Genomic DNA, 24,410 nt, shown 5'->3' with positions numbered 1-24,410 from the left:
GTGAGTAGTGGATTGCGGTGTGAGACTTGTTCGAAGTATTTTCACTGGGGGGAATGCAGTGGGGAAGCCAGTGGGCATTCTGGTGAGATCCTCTCCTGGAACTGCAGGTTATGTAGCAAGAGTAAGTTGATAGAGGAGCAGGAGCGTAAGATCTGTGCCCTTCAGGTGCAGTTGAAAAACGCACAGGAGGAGCTAGATAGGACGAGGAGGGAGAAGGGGGTTGGGGAATGGGAGCTGGCTGTTGGCAAGAGATCTGCTAGGAGAAGGAGATTTTCAGATAGTTTTACTATTGGTGTTTGTAATAGATATGACCAACTGTCAGAGTCTAGTGGAGAGGAATCTCTAGTAGCTGTAGATGTAGGAAGTATGCAGCAGACCTCAGCAGTTACGGTGGCTAGGACAGTTGCAAAGTCTAAGAGAAAGAAGAAGGTTCTGCTGTTAGGTAGTTCTCATGGTAGAGGTGTAGGCCAGCAGTTGCAGGAAGTTTTGGGGAGTGAGTACCAGGTCACCAGCATTGTGAAACCTAATGCAGGATTGGCTCAGGTGACTTTTAACATAGGGGGGGTTATGTAGGGATTTTACTAAAGAGGATCAGGTAGTGATTGTGGGTGGGGCTGGTAATAGTATTGATAGGGATGGGGAGTATGACATAGATGGTGACCTGGAAAAGGTAGCCACTCAGACTGGCAACACGAATGTGCATTTCGTGGAACTGTTTCAGCGTCACGATCGGCCTCATCTTAATACAGCCGTCAGGCGTAATAACTTGAGACTTGGGGGTGCGCTGATGACAAAAGGCATGAGTCACATTTCAGTGGTGTCGGTGGAGTCTATCAGTAGGACGGATTTCACTAGACATGGCCTGCACCTCAACAGGTATGGGAAGGGGAGGTTGGCAAAACTTATAGGTGACAGCATAGGTGGGGGTGGTGGGATCACTCATGGGAAAATTCCGGTAGTTGTGGGTGTTAGAGCTGTACCTTTTTTAGATTGAAGTCAGCTGATAGGTATTCCTGCTTAAGGGAAGTCTCTCTAACAAAGAAACCACTTTCTACAAAGCTTGGGTATCCGATTAATGAGGGAATTAGTATATTTCATCAAAATATACAAGGTATTAGAGATAAAGTTAGAGAACTGCTTATAGATGTTGACTCTGAAATTATTGGTATATCTGAACACTTCTTAAATAAGGAGATAATTCAGAGGCTTCCTTTACCAGGATACAGGTTGGCTGGCAGCTTTTCTAGGAGCTCTTTGCAGCGTGGGGGAGTAGCCATGTATGTGAAAAACGGTATCCCATTTGAGTCAATTGATGTTTCAAAGTACTGCACTGAAAAGATGTTTGAATGTTGTGCAGGTGTGGTTAAATTTAGTGGAGCTAAACTTCTTACTGTTGTTATTTATAGATCCCCAGACTCCGATTTCACAACATTTTTGCTAAAGTTAGAGGAGGTTCTTGGTTCACTTTATAGGAAATACAAAAAGTTAGTTATATGTGGTGACTTCAATATTAATTGCATAAGTGAGTGTGCAAGGAAAAGGATGCTGGTAGACCTCCTTAATTCATATAATCTTATGCAAACCGTATTCTTTCCAACGAGAGTGCAAGGGAACAGTAGAACAACCATAGACAATATTTTTGTTCATTCGTCATTATTAGAAGGGCATTCTGTTAGCAAAAAGGTGAATGGCCTTTCAGATCATGATGCACAAATTTTAAGTCTAGAAGATTTTTGTGCTGCAACACATGTTAAATATAGTTACCAACTTTTTAGGAAAGCTGATCCAGTTGCTGTACAGATTTTTGTAAACCTTATCAAGGAACAAGAGTGGCAAGATGTTTATAGTGCTGATACAGTAGACGATAAATATAATGCTTTCCTCAAGACTTTTCTCGTGCTCTTTGAAAGTTGCTTTCCGTTAGAACGTTCAAAACAGGGTACTAGCACAAACAGGCAGCCTGGGTGGCTGATTAAAGGGATAAGAATATCTTGTAGAACAAAGTGGCAATTATATCAAAACGTTAGAAACAGTCAAAATCTAAATGCAGCAGCCCATTACAAACAGTATTGTAAGGTGCTTAAAAAAGTTATTAGGAAGGCAAAAAGTATGTGGTATGCAGATAGAATAGCTAAGTCTCAGGATAAAATTAAAACCATATGGTCAGTCGTAAAGGAAGTGGCTGGTCTGCAGAGACAGATCAAGAATATAGAATCAGTGCGTAGTGGGGATGTCCATGTTACTGATAAGTCGCATATATGACAGTACTTAATAATCACTTTCTGAATATAGCAGGTGAACTAAATAGAAACCGAGTCCCAACAGGGAATCATATAGCGCTCTTAGAAAAAAGTGTTCCGAGACTGTTACCTGAAATGCTCCTCCATGATACTGACAAGAGGGAGATTGAGTTAATAATTAAATCACTAAAGACCAAGAACTCTCATGGATATGACGGGGTATCTAGCAGAATACTGAAGTATTGTTCCACGTATGTTAGCTCAGTACTTAGCCATATCTGTAACTTTTCCTTTAGGAGTGGTCGGTTTCCTGACCGATTAAAGCACTCGGTAGTGAAGCCACTTTATAAAAAGGGAGACAGGGATAATGTTGACAATTATAGACCTATTTGTATGCCATCGGTGTTTGCTAAAGTTATCGAGAGGGTTGTATATACAAGGTTACTGCAGCATTTAAATTCACATAATTTGCTGTCAAATGTACAGTTTGGTTTTAGAAATGGCTTAACAACTGAAAATGCTATAGTCTCTTTTCTCTGTGAGGTTTTGGACGGATTAAATAAAAGGTTGCGAACGCTAGGTGTTTTCTTTGATTTAATGAAGGCTTTTGACTGTGTTGACCACAAAATATTACTGCAGAAGTTGGACCATTATGGAGTAAGGGGAGTAGCTTACAATTGGCTCGCCTCCTACTTTAAGAACAGAAAGCAGAAGGTAATCCTCTGCAATATTGAGAGTGGTAATGATGTTCAGTCCCAATGGGGCACTGTTAAATGGGGCGTTCCCCAAGGGTCGGTGTTGGGGCCACTGCTGTTTCTTATTTATGTAAATGATATGCCTTCTAGTATTACAGGTGATTCAAAAATATTTCTGTTTGCTGATGACACCACCTTGGTAGTGAAGGATCTTGTGTGTAATATTGAAACATTATCAAATAATGTAGTTCATGATATAAGTTCGTGGCTTGTGGAAAATAATTTGATGCTAAATCACAGTAAGACTCAGTTTTTACAGTTTCTAACCCACAATTCAACAAGAACTGACCAGACAGAATGGGCATGTTATAAGCAAGACGGAACAGTTCAAGTTCCTAGGCGTACGGATAGATAGTAAGTTGTTGTGGAAAGCCCATGTTCAGGATCTTGTTCAGAAACTAAATGCCGCTTTATTTACCATTAGAACAGTATCTGAAATAAGTGACATTTCAACACGAAAAGTAGTATACTTCGCATATTTTCATACGCTTATGTCATATGGTATTATTTTTTGGGGTAATTCTTCTGATTCAAAAAGGGTATTTTTGGCTCAAAAACGGGCTGTTCGAGCTATGTATGGTGTAAGTTCGAAAACCTCTTGTCGACCCCTATTCAATAGTCTGGGAATTTTGACATTGCCCTCACAGTATGTATTTTCTTTAATGTCGTTTGTTGTTAGCAATATTAGCTTTTCCCAAGAGTTAGCAGCTTTCACTCAGTTAATACTAGGCAGAAATCAAATCTGCATGCGGAATGCACTTCCTTGACTCTTGTGCAGAAAGGAGTGCAGTATTCTGCTGCATCCATTTTCAATAAGCTACCACAAGAACTCAAAAATCTTAGCAGTAGCCCAAACACTTTTAAGTCTAAACTGAAGAGTTTCCTCATGGCTCACTCCTTCTATTCTGTCGAGGAGCTCCTGGAAGAGCTAAAAAATTAAGCAAATTCCAGTGTTACATTCTTGATTTTCTTTATTTAAACTAACGACTTGTCACCTGAATATGTTTCTTATATTTCATTTTATCTGTTTCTACAATCGTGTTATAATTTCATGTATTGACTCGTTCCATGACCATGGAGACTTCTCCTAAATGTGGTCCCACAGAACAATTAATAAATAAATATACATCAGGTCTGATACCTGCTGGGATAGTCCTTATATCCAGGGTGTCCAAAAAATGTAGAGTACTTTCAGAGGTGGTTGTACTCATCAAAACAAGAAAAATAAATCCAATAAATATGGGTCCGGAAACAGCTTTCTGAGATAAACAAGTGTTTATAGGAAGGACATGTGTCGCTTGCTTGTGGATATTAGTATAGTTGTTGAATCAGTGCCCTGTCAAATGTGTCAGCAGGCTATTATGATGTCTTACTCACAGTTCTCTACCTAACATTAGGTAGTCTGCAGTCAGTTGTGTCATTCGAGTTGTGTTTTAGGCTACATTAGGTTTCATCGTGTTTGTGTGCCTTCTTGTACAGTACTGTCAACCATGGGTACAAATTGTAGTATTTTACCTTCTTCCAAATGCGGGTTCACTTATGCATTTACTGCTATTAAGCTGTCTCTACGTACAAATGGTGTAGTACATTTACATTTTCTCTCTTCCACCATTTGTTAGCAATGGAATTCTACTACTTGACAGCTGAAATGGCGGATACAATATTCTGCTATGGTTTAGCAAATGGACATAGCCTATGAGCCTGTGCCCGCCACACTGAAAAATATCCACAGCACAGAGTGTCCTCTGATAATCTGTTTGGTAAGATTTTCCAGTGTCTGAGGGACACAGGTACCCTTTCACCTCAGAAGACTGACAGTAGAAGAAGCATGTCTCACGTTCAGTGGTAGAGACCCCTGAAATCAGTGTGTAATGATTATCAGCAGCAGAAAGCGTGTTTCACTGTTTTATCTTGGGGGGGGGGGGGGGGGGGGGGGGGGGGGGGGAGGAGGGAGTATGTCATGAACAACTACTGTTAGCATATCATCTACAGCACATTCAGGCCATAAGGCCACAGGATCATCATGGCAGGTGGCAGTTCTGTAAATGGCTGTTGCAGAAGTGTGCTGCAGAACCACCGTTCACATCCAAGATTTTATTTACCAATGATGCAGGGTTCACAAGAGAAGATGTTGTGAATTTCGACAACCAGTATGTATCGACAGATGTAAACCCCGAAGCAATTCGGAAAGAGGGCATCAACGCAATTCTCAATCAATGTATGGGCAGGCATACTTGGCAATAGATTAATTGGGGCCATACATGCTACCAGAAAGGTTAACTGGCATGCATTACCTGGACTTTCTCATTAATGTATTGCCTATATTTCTGGAGGCTGTGCCATTGCAACAATGAATAAAAATGTGATTCATGCATGATGGCACACCAGCACACGTTTGTCACAATGTGTGCAAACATCTGTTGTATACATTTCAGGACCGTTGGATTGGTCGGGGGCCCCACACCTTGGCCTGCTCGTTCCCCAGATGTGAACCCCTAGACTTTTGAGCATGATGACACTTGAAGGAATTGGTCTATGCCATACCAATCAATGATGTGGAGACACTACAGGATTGCATCTTCAATGAGTGCCAGCAGTTACAACAACAACTGGGTATAATTCAAAGAGTGTGTTATTCCTTCCACCAGAGGCAGAGAAGTGCATTTTCATGAATGGACACCATGTCAGACACTTCCTGTACACACTGTTCACTGAAAGTATGCATTTCCAGTCCCATGTTTATTGGACTTATATAAGAAAGTATGCCTTCCCATACCCATGAGACTTATTTTTTGTTTTGTTTTGATGAGCACTACCACCTTTCAAAGTATTTGACACTTCTTTTTGAACACCCTGTATATCTCCCCCCCCCCCCCCCCACACACACACACACACATATGCATGCACTTACACAAAAATATGCTGCATCCATGAGATCAAAAGTGATTTAGAAAGAATCTTATTAGTCCAGCAGACATTGTCAGCTGAAACTCAACAAAAGTACTGCCACAGAATGAATCACCACAGGACCAAGGGCAAGTTGGAATGGAGATAGAAAAAGAATTTATGGAGAAATAATGAGAGCTCCTTGAAAACTCTGAAGATAGAAACACAACAGCTTTTGCATGATCCGATTGGGACCGATCACATGCCCAACAGTTGCAATTGTAACAGCAATGGTGTGAGTCCACGGTTATACTTGCAAACTCATGTACTCGCTCTCCTTTTTATGCTAGTTGAGTCCACTTGTACCTGACTAGACTCTAGCAATGAGTTTACAGTTAAATGGGCAGTGGTGGAGACTCAGGAGTTGAGTCTCTGAGTATACAGAGATGGGAAGTTCAGAGATAAAGTCATAGGACCTGCTGACAAGTTTAAAATGAGTATACGGAGGTTATTTGTGGACTGTACCACATACAGAACCCTGAGAGACCAAGATAAGTGCAAAACTGTTAAGTTACTGCACAAAGAAAAAGAAGTCTGGAAGGTTGTAAATACTTCATGTTTTGACACATGACTTACCGTATTTACTCGAATCCAAGCCATGCTTTTTTTCCGGTTTTTGTAATCCAAAAAACCGCCTGCGGCTTAGAATCGAGTGCAAAGTAAGCGGAAGTTCTGTAAAATGTTGGTAGGTGCCGCCACAAGTAACTTGTGCCATCGAATATATGTAGCGCTACACAGGCATGCTTTGCAGGCCAAAGATAAATACTGGCGCCAAAACCTCTGCGACAGTAAATAAATTTAAAAAAAAAGAAAAGAAAAAGATGGAAGATGAGCTTTTTTTCTCCGCCCCGAGTTTCGACCACTGCATTTTCATACATTATCCAACGAAGTAAATTCAAATTCCATATTGTTCATCTTCGAATGTAGCAGCCTTTCAATGTACTACGAAAATCCGACTGGCAAGACTGTTTGGGATGTTTGTCAATATGGCCAACTCTACGTTCTGAATTTTTTCCTACCTGTGATAAGAGATGGTTGCTAATAGGAACTTTTATGAATTGTGAATCACATGCAGTATTCTCTTCATTATAAGAATAATACGAATATAAACATTTTGCCACGTTTTCTTTTGTGTTTGCTGCTACTTCATTTAAATCCTGTCTGCCTAATAAACTACAAAACTAGAGTGAGACAACAGCAATCGCGGAAGAATATACATATCATGCCATGTTTATATTAGTATTATTCTTAAGCCGATTAGAGATACAGTCAGAAATGAAGCACGACAACTGACTAGATTTTTAAATCTTAAATGACTAATTTCTGTGCAGAAGGTAATGTACTAAAGAGGCATCTGCAAAGATATTCAACCGGAGAAAAATTTTCGCTAAACTCTCCTTCACAACATCTTCTATCATACCCAGTCTATTATTTGGTTCTAGTTGATCATTATCAAAGAAAGCAGCACTGTAAGTAACAACAAATTGCAGTCTCTTGCCATTGTTTCGCTAATGAGATGATTTTATTTATTTATTTATTTTTATTTATTTATTTTTTTTTTTTTTTTTTCAATTGGAAGCGGCGGGTAGCGCGTACAAAAGCAAGCCATGCCGCGACGGCGACAGGTCGTAAACACTCATTATCAGAATGCGACAAACAATGCGTGACACAGTACAACAATGCATTTTCAGCTTTGAGTGACATAAACACCTATAACAAAGTAACGGCACTTATCACATCAAAGAAAAATAAGCAATCAATTCAACCCAGACGAAGCACTTGAAAAAGGAAGGGTACCAGTATAAATACGGATGGAACGCCTGACGCATTGCAATGGCTACCTGGTAAAGCTTAACTGCTATGCTTACGACTCGAAACAAACTACTGTAGCTGTATCGTCATTCATTCGACCTAAATTGTGTCTCATATTACAGTGGACCAACTTTGTTTCGATTTGGAGGTGCGGCCTAAATCTTCTCTCCCCCCCTTGAATTTCGAATCTCAAATTTCAGGTGCGGCTTAGATTCGGGAAAAATTTTTTTCCTTGATTTCGAGTCTCATTTTTCAGGTGCGGCTTAGATTCGAGTGCGGCTTAGATTCGAGTAAATACGGTACCTTTTATCACTACAATTCATTATGTTAAATTGAGATTTTTTTCCTAGCTGTATTTGGCATAAGTTTTGTTATGGAATTTTATGTCCTTTTTTAATTTGTATAAAATCAAGTAATTAGCTTATTCTGTCATTTTTTTTACTTGTACAATTATAACAGCAAACTATTATATGCACATTGTGTAGTTTTACTGAAAATTTTTCCACAACTGTTATATCATTAGATAAAATGTATTCAAAAATCAAATGAGTTTGAATGAAAACAATTTTTATTGTATTTTACAGGGTGTGCCATATGCTGAAGCAATGAATAAAACACTGGTTTTTGCTATTTTTGATTTTGATCGATTCTCAAAGCATGATCAGATTGGTGAGGTAAAAGTCCCATTGTGCCAAGTTGATTTGGCACAAACAATTGAAGAGTGGCGTGAGTTGCAAAGTGTTGAGGGTGAAGGTGGACAGGTAGGTAATTTCCTCTTAGTCATTTCCAAATATCCCAACTGCTTTGAAACGCATGTCTTTCTGGGTGGATAAATTCAAATGGACTCTACACACTCCTTGCACAGTCAATTTTTAGCAAGAGTGCTACATTTGGGCAATAAATTCAGTGTCTTTTTAATCTGATGATGTAAAAAAACGAGTGTCTTTCAGACAACACTTCCCGGGTTAGTTTGTGTTAGTTTAGTGTATTCTCCCATAGGATTCACGCTGACATCCATTGTTGTGTGCTGGTTATACTGCATAATGTCTCTGCATTATTACAACTCTCTCCAAGTTTGTCTCATCTATGATAGAAAATTTCTCTCCAAAGTAACAACCTTTGTCTGCAAAATACAGTTCTTTCTTCTACAGCTTCTTTGAATCATTTGAATATAAAATCTTTCGATACATTATCAAAACATATTTATCTTCATTGTCCTAAAGCTTTCAGACAAAGGAAACAAGTTACTGGTTGAGATAAATCTTCTCTGTCTCAGCTAAGTTCACTTTCTCCCAAACAAAACATAGAAATGATTGTGTGGATGCTGAAATATGTTATTTTGGCACTGGATCAGTGTTCAATCCAGAGATTAGAAGACAAGTTTAGTGTCTCAATTACACCAAGAATTTCTTCAGTATGAAGTTCTTGGTGCAGCTTCTGAGCAGTTTTAGACAAAAGACTGCCTGCCAGACTGACTTTATTTTTTCTGACACTTGTTTGCACTGCAGTTGTCTCTTTTATGCTAATGGATCTGTAGGAACTTTGACTGTAGGGGACAAAATAGTTTTTATCATGAAATTGAATTTGTTGTGAACAGTGGATTCCATGGTTTCAAGCTACTCTGGTTTATCCAAAAGTAAATTTATTTACTTGTGTGCAAATTTTCCGGTTGTTATTGTCTGTAAATGTTCAGCAATTGCATTTGCAGTGCAAATGTATAAAAAAAAGTGAAAGAGTTAACAACATTTAACAGATGATGGAGATGTCATCAATTGCAGTGTTTTATTAATTTAATATTATTGGAATCATGTGAATAATATCTTTAGTAGTCTTTTAAAGGATTTCTGCAATGAAAGTAAATCTTCTAAAATTGTACATATTGTCAAATTGGTCCTGCTGTGAGTTGTGAACTTGTTCCACACATATATTCAGATGATGCAGCACTGACGGCATTTTCTTGAGAGTGCATGAACATCTCGAACAAGAACAAATACCATCTCTAATTGAGTCCCTTTTGGTTTTCTCTGGGCTGAAAATTGATAAATACCTCAAGATTTATGTGGTTACTTTCCTTATATTATACTAGAAACTGTTTGTTAATAACAGTGTAGAATCACCAAATTCAAAACTGTCGTATAGGTGTGTGCAATATTTGCCTACAGCTGATACATACTGGGTGATTGTAATTATTGGGCAGCTACTCGCAGAGGTCCAGTACGGGTTGTAATTATCGAATGGCAGCGAAACTTGGTAGAAATGCTAATGCATTAATGCGGAATTGATGCATGCTGGAAAAAAAGTCAGTTCTAGTGTGGCTGCCTGGTGTACTGTATATGTGTGTATGACTATATGACATCCACACTGTTATCTGATGAGTCATAATGTGAGTGAACAGTATGACAAGTCAAAAGAGAGAGAGTGCACTGTTAAAGAAACTAATTTGTGTGAATGGCAGCAATTACAGTGTTGCATTGAGAGAGTATCACTGACTGAAAGGTCTGAGGAGAGGGACCAATGTTATTAAATGGTTTAAAGAAAATGATAATGAAATTCGAAAACACAGGTGAGCTTGGTGTGACACATGGAAGAGGAAGGTGTCCTATCCCAGTGGAGGTTACTGATGACATTGCTGTTGCTGTAACTAGCCATGCAGCACTTCCTCTGGGTAGTGGTAATGCTCATGCAGTGTCACAAGAATTGTGCATCCCATTGTCAACAGTATGGAAAGATTTGCAGTCTATTTTCATGCTGTTACCTGTACAAGATTTAGGCAGTGCACAACTGAAGCATCTTGATCCATAGCAATATGCTGAATTTGTTCTTCGGTTTCTGGCACAGATCAAAGTTAATGTGGCTAGGCAGTATTTTATGGAGTGACGAGGCACATTTTACACTACAGGATGCAGTGAATACACAGATACACAGAACTGCCAAATTTGAGCCATTGCACTTACCATATGTGACTGTATGGTATGGTTTCACAAGCATCTTTATTCTCGGAGTGTTCTTCTTTGAGGAAAATATGCCCAGAGGGCCTTTTAGATGTACTGTGATGTCTGCACATTATCAGGTCCTCCCTGTACAGCATGTGATTCCTAATTTGGAAGAACACAACTGAGTGGAAACTGCTGTTTTCATGCAAGGAGAGGCAACACCTTATGTCACTCACCCATTGGAAGATCTGCTTAATGCAACCTTCCATGAATGTATTATCTCCAGACCAGTGGTTTTCCAGATGCATGACTTGCAAGATCACTTGAACTGAATCCATGTGACTTTTGACTCTGGGGATATCTAAAAGAACGCATTTACCATGGACATGTTCAGTCTCTACCTGATCTGAAGGCCACTATTCAGGAACATGTTGCTCAGATTCCACTGGAGCTGCTGTGAGCATCTGTTGATCATGTCATTTTTTGGATGCAGCACCTTGCAGATTTGCACCTGGTGGCCAAAATTGGAAATAATTTTTTTTTGTATAAATCAGTGCCACTTTAATGCATTAGAATATCTAGCAAGTTTTTCTGCCTTATGATAATTACAAGCTACACTGGAGTTCTGTGAGTAGCTGCACCCGAATTATAACCACCCAGTTACTCAGTCCCAGGCGCACATCCTTATGTTATGAAAGTAGTGTTGTCCAAGAAGCCATCCTGTGCAATTCAGAGGTTTATCATTATGGCTGAACGCCATATAAATTTCAAGACTGAATAAAACATTCATTTCATCTGATGTTCATGTTAATATTATTTTGACAAAAAGTTCACAAAAAGGTCTTCTGATCTCATTTTCTGTAATGAATAATTTACTGCCCATTATGTGGCTAAATCTTTGGGAACTGCATAACAGTAGATCCTTCATGCAGATGGACTCCAGATACTTTTATTACATGATGAACAACATTTCCATAACGCTGTGTAGACTCAGTTATATACTTCACAGAACATGTCCCAGGTGTGTTACAGTTAGAAAGTCCAGTTAACTAAGATCAGCCTCATTGACACTAAAGTAATTGTTATGAATGATCTCTTAAAATAATTAAATTTATTACAAAACAGGGAAATGCACTGTAAGCTGTAAATAAACGTAACTAAGTCAAACTCACTGACACTAAAGTCATTGTGGTGATAGACCTCCTAAAGTAATTACATTCATTGCAGGACAGGGAAATATTCTGTAAACTATACATAAATATTAGCTCATTAGAGAAGTTTTTCTGTTTAAAACTGTTAATATTTTTTACAATTTATTATAGATGTTTCCTCAGACATGTGCATCCCGTCAGTGACAACAATGTAAGAGATGTTTTAGGAGTAAATAGTTTCCTTATAAATGGCAGACTAAACATAAACTGACATTTCTGGGATACAATGTTTACACATCCCATGAAAATTAATTACTATACAAATATGTAATAGCAACAACAGTTGAGAATGGCACTGAAGGAATATTTCTCAAGCCTTAAAATTCCTTTTTGTCAGTTTCAGTTCTCCAAAATATTCATCATTGGTGTTACTCTTTCAACTCTCATTCTGCTTCCATGCTGTACCTGTCCTATAGCCAAATTAAAAATCTTCAAATATTTCAGACTTGTCCATTTTGCCTTTTATACTTCCTACAGACTCATGTAGGATTTGTTATATTTCATCAAGAAACACATTCATCCTCATTTTTTAGTTTTCATTTATGAAGTAAAATCAATTTTTGGAATGCTAATATATTAATAAGTAATCTTACTAATTCTTCACAGTGTGCACATGTTAGCACTTTTCAAAGTTTTGCTTGCAAAATTGGTAATGCTTGAAAAATTCATAAGTAATATCAAAGCGTTCATTCTTCCACCTGTTCAATGGTAAGTTGCCACTAAGTATCTGCCTGTTCTCTTTCTCAGCTGTTTTGAAATGGCTTCTAATGATTAGGAAGCAGTTAGATTGTTTTGTTAATCTTTGTGCATTACTATGCACTAAATAGCATTTTGTCATTTCAAGGCCATATCTTGAGTTCTGATTAATTAACTCATTGCATATGCAAAGAATGTATCTTTGTATGGGAACACAGATTGATTGTGAAAGCCAAATTTTGGAGGAGAAGTTGAGCTACAAATGATGTTCTGTACAAAGTTTTCTTTTCAGTAATTTCAGTTCAAAATCCATGTGTAGCATTAATTAAAATTGTTTCAAAATTTAAATATGCATCAAAGAATATAAGTATCATGAATAAAAAAACGTTAGTGCTTCCTTTGATTAGTTAAAAATATCTCAATCTCTTTTCCTTTTGTGGATACTGTCTGTGCTACCAAAAAAGACACAGTCCAGATATACTGCTGCCTAATAGAAGTATAAGAGATCAACATTGGAAAATCATACAAGTTAAATCCAAATAATTCATAGAACATTACACCTTAATATTTTTGCAGAATGCTTTGCACTCTCCTTGCAAGAACATGCTTACTTCTAAATATTAATATGCTCATGGACATTTCTGAATTAACTGAAATGATTATTTTCTATTTTCAACCTTATTGTTTATGGAATATTACATTTTGATTCTGTTACTGATGCTTGCAGTTCATACCACCTGCATGTTTCCAGTCTAATTAAAATTTAAATTTATATGCAACAAACTTTTTATTTGCATTCTCAAATAGTGTTTTAGATGTAAGAGAAATCTCCACAAAAATGTGCTGCTTATTTGTATCATTGTAGATTTCTTTTAAAAAATCAAGCTGCTAAACAAGTTTCTTCCTTTCACAGTGATAACAAACAGTAAAATTCTGATTACACTTTTTGTGACATAACAATTATTGGTGTACTGATTATCTCTGGTAATTTGAAGAATATTGCAGAAAACAATCTTGAAATTCATTTATCTGTGATATTAAATATGCTTATCTTACACTTTTCAATTTGCAAACAATCAGTCATAACTTGCACCCACCAATTTATTTGGAGACTAAATGCCAGGGTCATCATAAAATTGTGCGAAATTATAGAAACACAGTGAAACAATGAGACAGAGAGAGACTCATGTTGCAAACAATAAAAAAGTTAATACTGTGTGTTATGGATCTAGCAATATAAGAGTTCATTTGCTCTAGTAGAATCACAGTCTAGTTTTCCCATTCTGATATAATTCTCCCACTGCCTTTTACACAGATAACACTGTTTCTTCATTGAAATTATGGCCAATTCACTCATTTTCTGTTATGAAATTGGTAAAGTTGTTTCAGAGTTTAGAATTTTGCAGACAGCAAACAGGCTATAGTTAACAAAAGGTGATTTGTTGCACAAATAAGCTGCAATTATGTGACAGAATGTGGAAGAGGAAGAGAATGCTGATCATATGCAGATAAGAGGAGCAAACACCAAATTCAAAACAAAGGGCAAACACAGTAACATAGAACACTGGAAAAAAACTTACATTTGTAATAGAAGAAATATAATGTCAATGAAATTCCATTACCAACTGAGCTATGTGATGCACTTGACACTAAAAATAAAGTCTACAAACTGATAATAGCAATGAAGATTGAAAGATATACATAATCACTTTGTATCACCCAAAATTATATGAATGTGTTGTGTCTGTTGTTTCATACATGATTCTACATAAAGTCCCGATGCAGCTGATATTGATAGCCCCTTACATTTCCTTTCCTTCCTCCCCCTTTCACCTTCAATTTGTTGTTGTTTGTTGTGGTCTTCATTTCACAGACTGGTTTGATGCAGCTCTCCATGCTACTCTATCTTGTGCAAGCTTCTTCATCTCCCAGTACCTACTGCAACCTACATCCTTCTGAATCTGTTTTTCTATTCATCTTGTGGTCTCCCTCTACAATTTTTAGCCTCCACACTGCCCTCCAATGCTAAATTGGTGATCCCTTGATGCCTCAGAATATGTTCTACCAATCGATCCTTTCTTCTAGTCAAGTTGTGCCACAAATTTCTCTTCTCCCCAATTCTATTCAGTTCTTCCTCATTAGTAATGTCATCTACCCATCTAATCGTCAGCATTCTTCTGTAGCACCACATTCTGAAAGCTTATATTCTCTTCTTGTCTAAACTGTTTATCGTCCACATTTCACTTCCATACATGGCTACACTCCATACAAATACTTTCAGATGTGACTTCCTGACACTTAAATCTATACTCGATGTTAACAAATTTCTCTTCTTCAGAAACGCTTTCCTTGCCATTGCCAGTCTACATTTTATATCCTCTCTACTTCAACCATCATTAGTTATTTTGCTCCCCAAATAGCAAAACTCATTACTACTTTAATTCGACTACATTCCATCATCCTCATTATGCTTTTGTTGATGTTCATCTCATATCCTCCTTTCAAGACCCTGTCCAATCTGTTCAGCTGCTCTTGCAGGTCCTTTGCTGTCTCTGACAGAATTACAATGTCATCGGCCAACCTCAAATTTTTAATTTCTTCTCCATGGATTTTAATTCCTACTCTGAATTTTTCTTTTGTTTCCTTTACTGCTTGCTCAATATACAGATTGAATAACATTGGGGATAGGCTACAACCCTGTCTCACTCCCTTCCCACCCACTGCTTCCCCTTTCATGTCCCTCGACTCTTATAACTGCCATCTGGTTTCTGTACAAAATGTAAATGGCCTTTTGCTCTCTGTATTTTACCCCTGCCACCTTCAGAATTTGAAAGAGAGTATTCTAGTCAACATTGTCAAAAGTTTTCTCTAAGTCTACAAATGCTAGAAACATAGGTTTGCCTTTCCTTAATCTATTTTCTAAGATAAGTTGTAGGGTCAGTATTGCCTCGCGTGTTCTAACATTTCTACTGATCTTCCCTGAGGTCGGCTTCTACCAGTTTTTCCATTCGTCTGTAAAGAATTCATGTTAGTACTTCGCAGCCGTGGCTTATTAAACTGATAGTTCGGTAATTTTCAAATCTGTCTTGAAGTCTGAGGGTATTTTGCCTGTCTCATACATCTTGCTCACTAGAATGTAGAGTTTTGTCAGGACTGGCTCTCCCAAGGCTGTCAGTAGTTCTAATGGAATGTTGTCTACTCCTGGGGCCTTGTTTTGACTTAGGTCTTTCAGTGCTCTGTCAAACTCTTCACGCGGTATCATATCTCCCATTTCATCTTCATCTACATCCTCTTCCATTTCCATAATATTGTCCTCAAGAACATCGCCCTTGTATAGACCCTCTATATACTCCTTCCACCTTTCTGCTTTCCCTTCTTTGCTTAGAACTGGGTTGCCATCTGAGCTCTTGATATTCGTGCAAGTGGTTCTCTCTTCTCCAAAGGTCTCTTTAATTTTCCTGTAAGCAGTATCTATTTTACCCCTAGTGATAATTGCCTCTACATCCTTACATTTGTCCTCTAGCCATTCCTGCTTAGCCATTTTGCACTTCCTGTCAATCTCATTTTTGAGACGTCTGTATTCCTTTCTGCCTGCTTCATTTAGTGCATTTCTGTATTTTCTCCTTTCATCAATTAAATTCAATATCTCTTCTGTTACCCAAGGATTTCTATTAGCCCTCATCTTTGTACCTACTTGATCCTCTGCTGCCTTCACTATTTCATCTCTCAAAGCTACCCATTCTTCTTCTACTATATTGTTTCCCCCATTCTTGTCAATCGTTCCCTAATGCCCTTCCTGAAACTCTCTACAACCTCTGGTTCTGTCAGTTTATCCAGGTCCCATCTCCTTAAATGCCCACTTTTTTGCAGTTTCTTTAGTTTTAATCTACAGTTCATAACCAATAGATTGTAGTCAGAGTTCACATCTGCCCCTGGCAATGTCTTACAATTTAAAACCTGGTTCCTAAATCTCTGTCTTACCATTATATAATCTATCTGAAACCTGTCAGTATCTCCAAGTTTCTTCCATGTATACAACCTCCTTTTATGATTCTTGAAGTTTTAGCTATGATTAGGTTATGCTCTGTGCAAAATTCCACCAGACGGCTTCCGTCTTCATTCCTTACTCCCATTCCATATTCACCTACTACATTTCCTTCTCTTCCTTTTCCTACTACCGAATTCCAGTCACCCATGACTATTAAATTTTTGTCTCCTTTCACTATCTGAATAATTTCTTTTATCTCATCATACATTTCATCAATTTCTTTGTCATCTGTGGAGCTAGTCAGCATATAAACTTGTACTACTGTGTTAGGCGTGGGCTTCGTATCTATCTTGGCCACAATGATGCGTTCACTATGCTGTTTGTAGTAGCTTACCAGCATTCCAATTTTTTTATTCATTATTAAGCCTACTTCTGCATTACCCCTATTTGATTTTGTATTTATAACCCTGTATTCACCTGACCAGAAGTCTTGTTTCTCCTGCCACCGAACTTCACTAATTCCCACTATAACTTTAACCTATCCATTTCCCTTTTTAAATTTTCTAACCTACCTGCCCGATTAAGGGATCTGACATTCCACACTACGACCCTGATAACGATGTCCTCCTGAGTAGTCCCCGCCCGGAGATCCGAATGGGGTACTATTTTACCTTCGGAATATTTTACCCAAGAGGATGCCATCATCATTTAACCATACAGTAAAGCTGCATGCCCTCGGGAAAAATTACAGCTGTAGTTTCCACTCGCTTTCAGCCGTTCGCAGTACCAGCACAGCAAGGTCGTTTTGGTTAGTGTTACAAGGCCAGATCAGTCAATCATCCAGACTGTTGCCCCTGCAACTACTGATAAGGTTGCTGCCCCTCTTCAGGAACCACACCCTCCATTGTGGTTGCACCTACGGTACGGCTACCTGTATCATTGAAGCACGCAAGCCTCCCCACCAACGGCAAGGTCCATGGTTCGTGGGGGGCACCTTCAATTTATATAACGCTAGTATTAGCTGCATAATGTATCGTACTGTGTCTCTTAAGAAATAATGAGAGATTTCCTTCACAGTAGACATGAATATTGTGACAGTCTATCAACAGAGATATGAGTACAATGAATTATGTCAAAGCAATGTGAATGTTGGAGTTGTGACAAAATAACAAAGGAAGTAATTAATCAGTCACATCCTGCCTAAAACTTAAGACTGTTTACTTTGCTAGATAAAAGTAAAGAGACCTAGTAATATATTTTCATTATACCAATGGCAATTGCTGTAGGACACTACAAAATTACAGATGAGAAACACAGAATCAGAATTGCATAGATAGTGCATTGTTTGGTCTTAACAAACAGTTTGTTTAGGATTGAAACGTTTAAATATAATAGCTGCAGGCCAACTCCTTTAGATAGGAGATTTGTGTCAGCAAACCAAAGATGTTTCCAGCTACAAAGGGTTTGAAAGCATGAAGAATGGCGTGGAAGATGACAAGAATTCATTTTTCTGATCAGTTTTGTTTCAGATTGGGTTGGGTTGGGTTGGGTTGTTTGGGGAATGAGACCAGACAGCGAGGTCATCGGTCTCATCAGATTAGGGAAGGACGGGGAAGGAAGTTGGGTGTGCCCTTTGAAAGGAACCAACCCGGCATTTGCCTGGAGCGATTTAGGGAAATCACAGAAAACCTAAATCAAGATGGCCGGACGCGGAATTGGACCGTCATCCTCCCGAATGTGAGTCCAGTGTCTAACCACTGCACTGTTTCAGATGATCTATGGCAATGGCCAAATACATGTGGGTCTCTATAGTGATGAACATTATAATCCAAAATACATTATCCATATTCATACAGCTGAAACAACTACGAGATGATATGGCGTGACATTGAGTGTCATGTCATCTAGCTACTCCGAGTTGTGGAACTTGAAGTTCTGATATCGTTACAATATATTCCGTTATCTGTATTCCAACAAGCCAATGTTCAGCCATCAACTTTAAGGACAACCTCTTCCCTGACCTGTTCATTCACCCCACATATTGCTCATTCACTTTGTGTGTCATTTCACCTATTGGAAAATATTGGTATGATATCAACTCTGATAGATTGTTTTTGGAATACCATTTGTCAATGATACATTTAAACTCTGCTCTACTTGGTTTCACATTGCGTAAAACCAATTATTGGTGGTAACAAACACAGATCCGGGCACAAAATTCTGTTTTATTCTTCTGAATATTTATTCATTTCTTATCAATGTGAATCATATGTGGACTACTGTTATTTCATTTCTGATGATTCCACCATGGTTTAGTCATGAGAAAATTATGAAAAATATATGTAAAATCTGTCTATTCTGAGAGTGTTTAAAGGACTGCACAAAGATCATGCTTACTTAATTTTTTTCTAATACTTGAGTCTCAAAGAGGTCCATTGCCCAAACACATTTTATTTATGGCTTTTGTTACTTGGCGTGATGTATACTTCTATTCTATATTCTGTCACTGTTATGCAGTTTTGACAATGTTGTTATTTTCAGGTATATAGTATAAGTCTATCTAGTGTGCATGTTACACAGTCAAACTTACAAACTAACATTGGCCATGCATTGTTAAAATGTGGTTGAGTTGGGAGAGAGGAAGGGTGAATATAAATGACAAGGAATGAGTTCAAACGATTAGGGCAAAGCAGTGGAAAATGGGCATGAGAACAGGAATGGAGCAGATGAGGAGGGCACATACAGAAGTTTAGGTGAGGGGTATTCCAGAAATACTTGATGTGCTGCAGTAGCAGTCCCTTCACCTCCCCATTCTCTGCCCACTCTGCTGCAGTAACAGTCCTCTCTCTCCCCTTGCACTTCCCACCTCTCCCAACCATGAACTACTGAGGGAGGCTCAGTTTGGGATGATCAAAGCAGCATGAGCACTGAAACAGCCCTGTTGATATCACAGTGTAGTTCAGAAACCTTGTGGTCATGTTTGCTGTAAGCTACAATTTGGCAATGTATATTTATGTGGGTAGACATCTGATTCGTTGTCACACCCACACAGAATGTGGTGCATTGGTTGCAGCACAGCTGTAGATAATGTGGCCACTTTCATGTGTGGTCCTATGTAAAGTTCCTGTGACTGGACTGATTTAAGGGTAAAAGTTGAGTGTATGGAACAGAGCTTACATCTGATTTATCAACAGGTAAGTGTAAGATTGCAAGCAGAAGCAGTATAAGGATTGACTAGAACATTGCATAGGCTGGGTGAATGACAAAATATCACATCTGGAGCTGGGGATGGTATTTGGGGTCGGTTACTCCTATTCTTAGGGCACAAGAGTGTTAGTCAAACACCTGGCAACAGATGTGGTTGAGTGTGTCACCACTTAGGTGATAATGGAAAATAAAGTACTTGACAGCAACTGCATCACAGTGCCAAGGGTTTTTGTGGTCTCACTGGAAGAAATTGTGCAGAAAATCTTTTTCTGAACAAGTTGAGCAGGAAACTGTGTGTCTGTGAAAGTTCCGGCAAAGTTAATGGCACATTTTTGATCACCTGTTGCATTCCAAAAGTCTCTCCCCTACAGCCCTCGTTTGCGAGTTACTGATTAAAAAAATTGGGAATTTTGTGTGATATTCAATGGCATTAAAAAAGTTGTGTTATTAGTTTGGTTGTGTGGTATAGTGGATAGGATAACAGCTTCATATGCAGCAGACCATGGGTTCAAATCTTGTCTGGTGCAGTAACTTCTTATTTTTAAATCTTTATCAAGATGACTTTTATCATGACTCTAATTCAGTTAATTGTTTTAAACATAATTTTTTAATTCCATTCCTTTGTCTCATCTTTTCAGCCACAATATGAACTTCATTTGCTCTCATTTTTGTTCCTATCATGAAATCTTTGTTCAAGTGTTTTTTAATTAATTTTATGTATTAATTTCAGTTTAATTTCTTTTGTCTTATCACCCTGTTTCATCATCCATATTACAGTATTCATTATATCTCATTTTGCTTGACTTTAGTTCTACTTATAGTCCTCTCTTTGATCTGCGTTATTTTGTCCATAGTGCAATAGGTATTTAGGTTATGTTTTAAATGTGCACATCTGGTAACACAAATACATTTTTCACACCACTGCACAAATATAAATAGATTATTTTGTCTTTTGTTTTTTAACTAATAGATCAAAATTTGCAAATAATTGAATATTATAATAGGTAAATATAATTAAATTTGCATTCACAAAAATTCCTGCAGGAAAAAGAATGATATAATGAAAAACTGGAACAAATGAAAAAGTTCATATGGTGATTAAAATGATGTGACACAGGAATGGAAGTAAAAAATTACATTTAAATGAATGTCATTTTGATAAAGATTTAAAAATAGAAATAGAAGTTACTGTACCTAATGAGATATGAAACCACAATCTCCTACATGTGAAGCTGTTATCCTATCCATAGACCATATAATGCAACTTGTTTAACACTATTGAGTACCACACAAATTCTTAATTCTTTTTTCTGTCAGTTACTTGCAAACGTGGCACCACGAAGGTGAATGGCTGGGATCTTAACCTACATCACCGTATAGATAGTTTCAAAACGTTGATTACACCTCTCCTTGTAAGATGTAACTTGCTGAATAAACACTTTTAGATTAAAGGATACCACTCAGCGAAAAGCAGAATCATTGAATCATCGATAGGCACACACAAAATGAAAGAAAATTTGCTAGCTGTCAGAGTAATCCTTTTCCAAGCTAGAGTGAAATACACACACACACACACACACACACACACACACACACACACACATATAATGCTATGACATTACGTGGTGTCAGCTGAGCGAAACAGTTCATTCACCCAGCTGGCACCATATAGGGCCATAGGCATGTGTATGTGTCTGCGTTTTCTGTGTGTATTTTACTCTCACTCAAAAAAAGATTACTCCAAAAGCTGGTAAGTTTTATTTCTCTTTTTGTGTGTGTATCAATGACTCATCGCTTGTGCTTTTTTCTGAGTGGTCTCCAAGTATTTACACTCTACCAGAATGTTTCTACAACTTTTATTAATTCATTTATTTAATGTGGCAAAATTTTACTCCCATTGTTCATCATTTTTAAGAGTAGGTAGAAACTGAATAAAATTATTTGACTGAGATTGAAAGAAAGACCTTTTATGATAAGCTATTTCATAATATCCAAACCTTATTTTGACACCTTGAGTTCGTTTACTGAATTATCAACCAATACTGTGGTAAGACCAGTAAAGTCATTAAATTTACAGTACTTCCTAAAAAGATGTAGGTCATTTGTAAAAATAAGCAGCCCAGAACAGAGCCCTGAGGCACTCTACAAGTACTTGTACTCCATTATGATATTTCTGAAGCTCCTTCTGCACTATAACTTTATGCTTTCGGTTAGAATGATGTGAACTGAACCTCTTCCCTGGTGCATCATTTATAACTAGATATTTGGTTCTGAAATTAAAGTTATCAAGTATAGAAAACAAACTATAGATTCCAGATAGCTGCATATACCAAACACAAACAGTGTTTAGCAACAAAATAGTGGAAAGAATAGAACTATATACTGACATACAACCAATTCATACAGGACTAATGAAACACAACAGATCTGAATCAAGGGGAAGTTAACAAAACACCATAGTTGCTTATCTCTCTTTTCCTGCTGTGTGTTGTTGGCCCAGAGTTCTATATGAATTTCATAACTATTCCTGATAGTTCAATTTTCTCCATTTCCTCTCTTTTGTTATGAGGAAATCACCAATTCCTTACAGTAGGGTTTTCGCCATCTTTTGTTTGTGTTTAATCTAGTAAGAAGTTTACTTTTGAACTTTGTTGGAAAAGATATTGCTCCTTTCCATAAAGATGACACCTTCAGTTACAGACAGGCACAATTAAAAGACACGTATACATAAGCTTTTGGCCACAGCCTTTGTCAGAAAAAGAAAGAGGAGCACACACCATTCATTCGCACAAGCAAGTATACCTCTGGCACATATGACCGCCAACTCCGGCAGCTCGGACCGGAATGCCACTCTGGTCCAAGCTGTCAGAGTTGGTGGTCATGTGTGCTGGAGGTGTGCTTGTTTGTGCAAGTGGATGGTGTTTGTTCCTGTTTCTTTTTCTGACAACGGCTGACTGAAAGCTTATGTGGAAGTGTCTTTTAATTGTGCCTGTCTTTATAGTAAGTGTCAACTATCTTTTCATTCATTGTTGATATTCCAACCTGGAGTTTCCATTGTTTGATTTTACTTTTATCTTTGACTGGTTACCTATACATTTCATACAGCAAACTAGTAAACTTAAATCGTAAGGTAAAATGAACAAAAGCAGTGCATTTTTGTGTACATTTCTGTTATGTTATTTAAAACAATATTATATTCAACATCAACATGGTCAAGTTTGACAGCAGCACGATTTTGCAAATAATAATACAGCAGTTACATATTGTGTTTTTTTTCTGTCAGGGATATTTAAGCCTTTTGCCGTGTGCAAGACACACCCAATTTTGTTTTGTATGCTGTAGGAGTTAATGATTACAAACTATATTTTTCATATTTGTTAAATTTTAGTTCTTAAATCTTTAACTGCATGAAATTTAATGAGTTCTGTTAAAATCATTACACTGGTGACTTCCACAAGGTACTGATTAACTATACTATGCATGGTTCTACATGAAAAAAGAAATATCTGTAATTTAAATACTGTGATGTAACAGTCACAACAGTGCTTGGAGAAAAGTACTATTTTCTCTATGTGGATTTTGTGAAATTGACTCTTACAGTCTCAGCTGTCGTCACTTGGTCTGGTTCACCCTCCATCTGAACATACTATGAAAGCTATTAAAAATAAGTAAAATTCAGTGAAAAATTAACCATATATTTGGAAGAGGATATGTATTAAATTTATCCATTTCATTAAAAGGCAATCAATGTACTTTTAAATAAAGAACAGTGCAAGTTTGATATTTTTTCAGTCATGAGAATGTTGAGATTTTTAGTCAGTTTCACTGTAATCCATGGGTTGTAAATTATATATTCAGGCAGTTGAGGGTCATTTTGATAGAGAGTGGGAAGGCCATTTATTGTGTAGAAGAATGTAAAAGTCTAAAAGGAGACTATTTAGTAGAGATGCAGAGAAAAATAGGAACCAAGTAACAAATGTTCATTAAATGTTTTCAGGTAGCACAGAAAACAGCAAATTTTAAAACATGGTAATTTAAGCTGCCAAGAAAGTTGAGAACAAAGTAGTTGCTCTTTACTGTCATCTTTCTCCTCTCTATATCATCATCCTCACCTGGTGCTGACATTCAGCCAAAAATTCTTTTAAATAATATAAAAATATGAAATAGCAAACAGTTTTTCAAAATTCAAGATACAGTAGTGGTTTGAAGCACAAATAACATTTACAGTTTTAATTCTGATTTTTTAATTCTTTGTTGATAACATATGTTATTATGTTTTGATATTTGCAATATGTAATATGCTTTAAATAGCTTACATACTTTCAAGGAAATGCACAGCCAAGCACATACAAAAAGCTGAAAACAAAAGTGGAACACCTTTGTCTAAATCTGAAGAAGTTTTACACATATAAGGCCAACATTGAAAGTAGTCATTTTTATTCATTAATTAATCCATGTTGACTCTTTTTTCTCTCTCTTTTCTCCCCAAAATTTACTCTACTCTGCTTTTGGCCTGTGTAAATGGTTGTGCTCTTCGACTCATTTGCATGCTGCTTCAAACTAAAAAAACACGTAAGTATTCTTGTATCAAAAATAGGTTAACTCAAAACACTGAACACTGA

The 24,410-nt window shown here is 37.4% G+C and overlaps 1 protein-coding gene across 4 annotated transcripts in view; it reads left to right on the top strand.

The window, feature by feature from the left end:
• The window catches only part of LOC124802909 (synaptotagmin 1-like), a 1,021,155-nt gene that overhangs the window by 922,767 nt on the left and 73,978 nt on the right, over window positions 1–24,410 (top strand). For all 4 annotated transcript variants that reach the window (XM_047263978.1, XM_047263977.1, XM_047263975.1 and 1 more), the window contains one exon: window positions 8,338–8,514. In XM_047263978.1, coding sequence (XP_047119934.1) covers window positions 8,338–8,514 — 177 coding nt within the window. The remainder of the gene's footprint in view (window positions 1–8,337; window positions 8,515–24,410) is intronic.

Source organism: Schistocerca piceifrons, chromosome 6, assembly GCF_021461385.2.
Source record: "Schistocerca piceifrons isolate TAMUIC-IGC-003096 chromosome 6, iqSchPice1.1, whole genome shotgun sequence".
NCBI lineage: Eukaryota > Metazoa > Arthropoda > Insecta > Orthoptera > Acrididae > Schistocerca > Schistocerca piceifrons.
The sequence above is the reverse complement of the archived record's forward strand: the minus strand, read 5'-3'. Positions and strand labels throughout refer to the sequence as shown.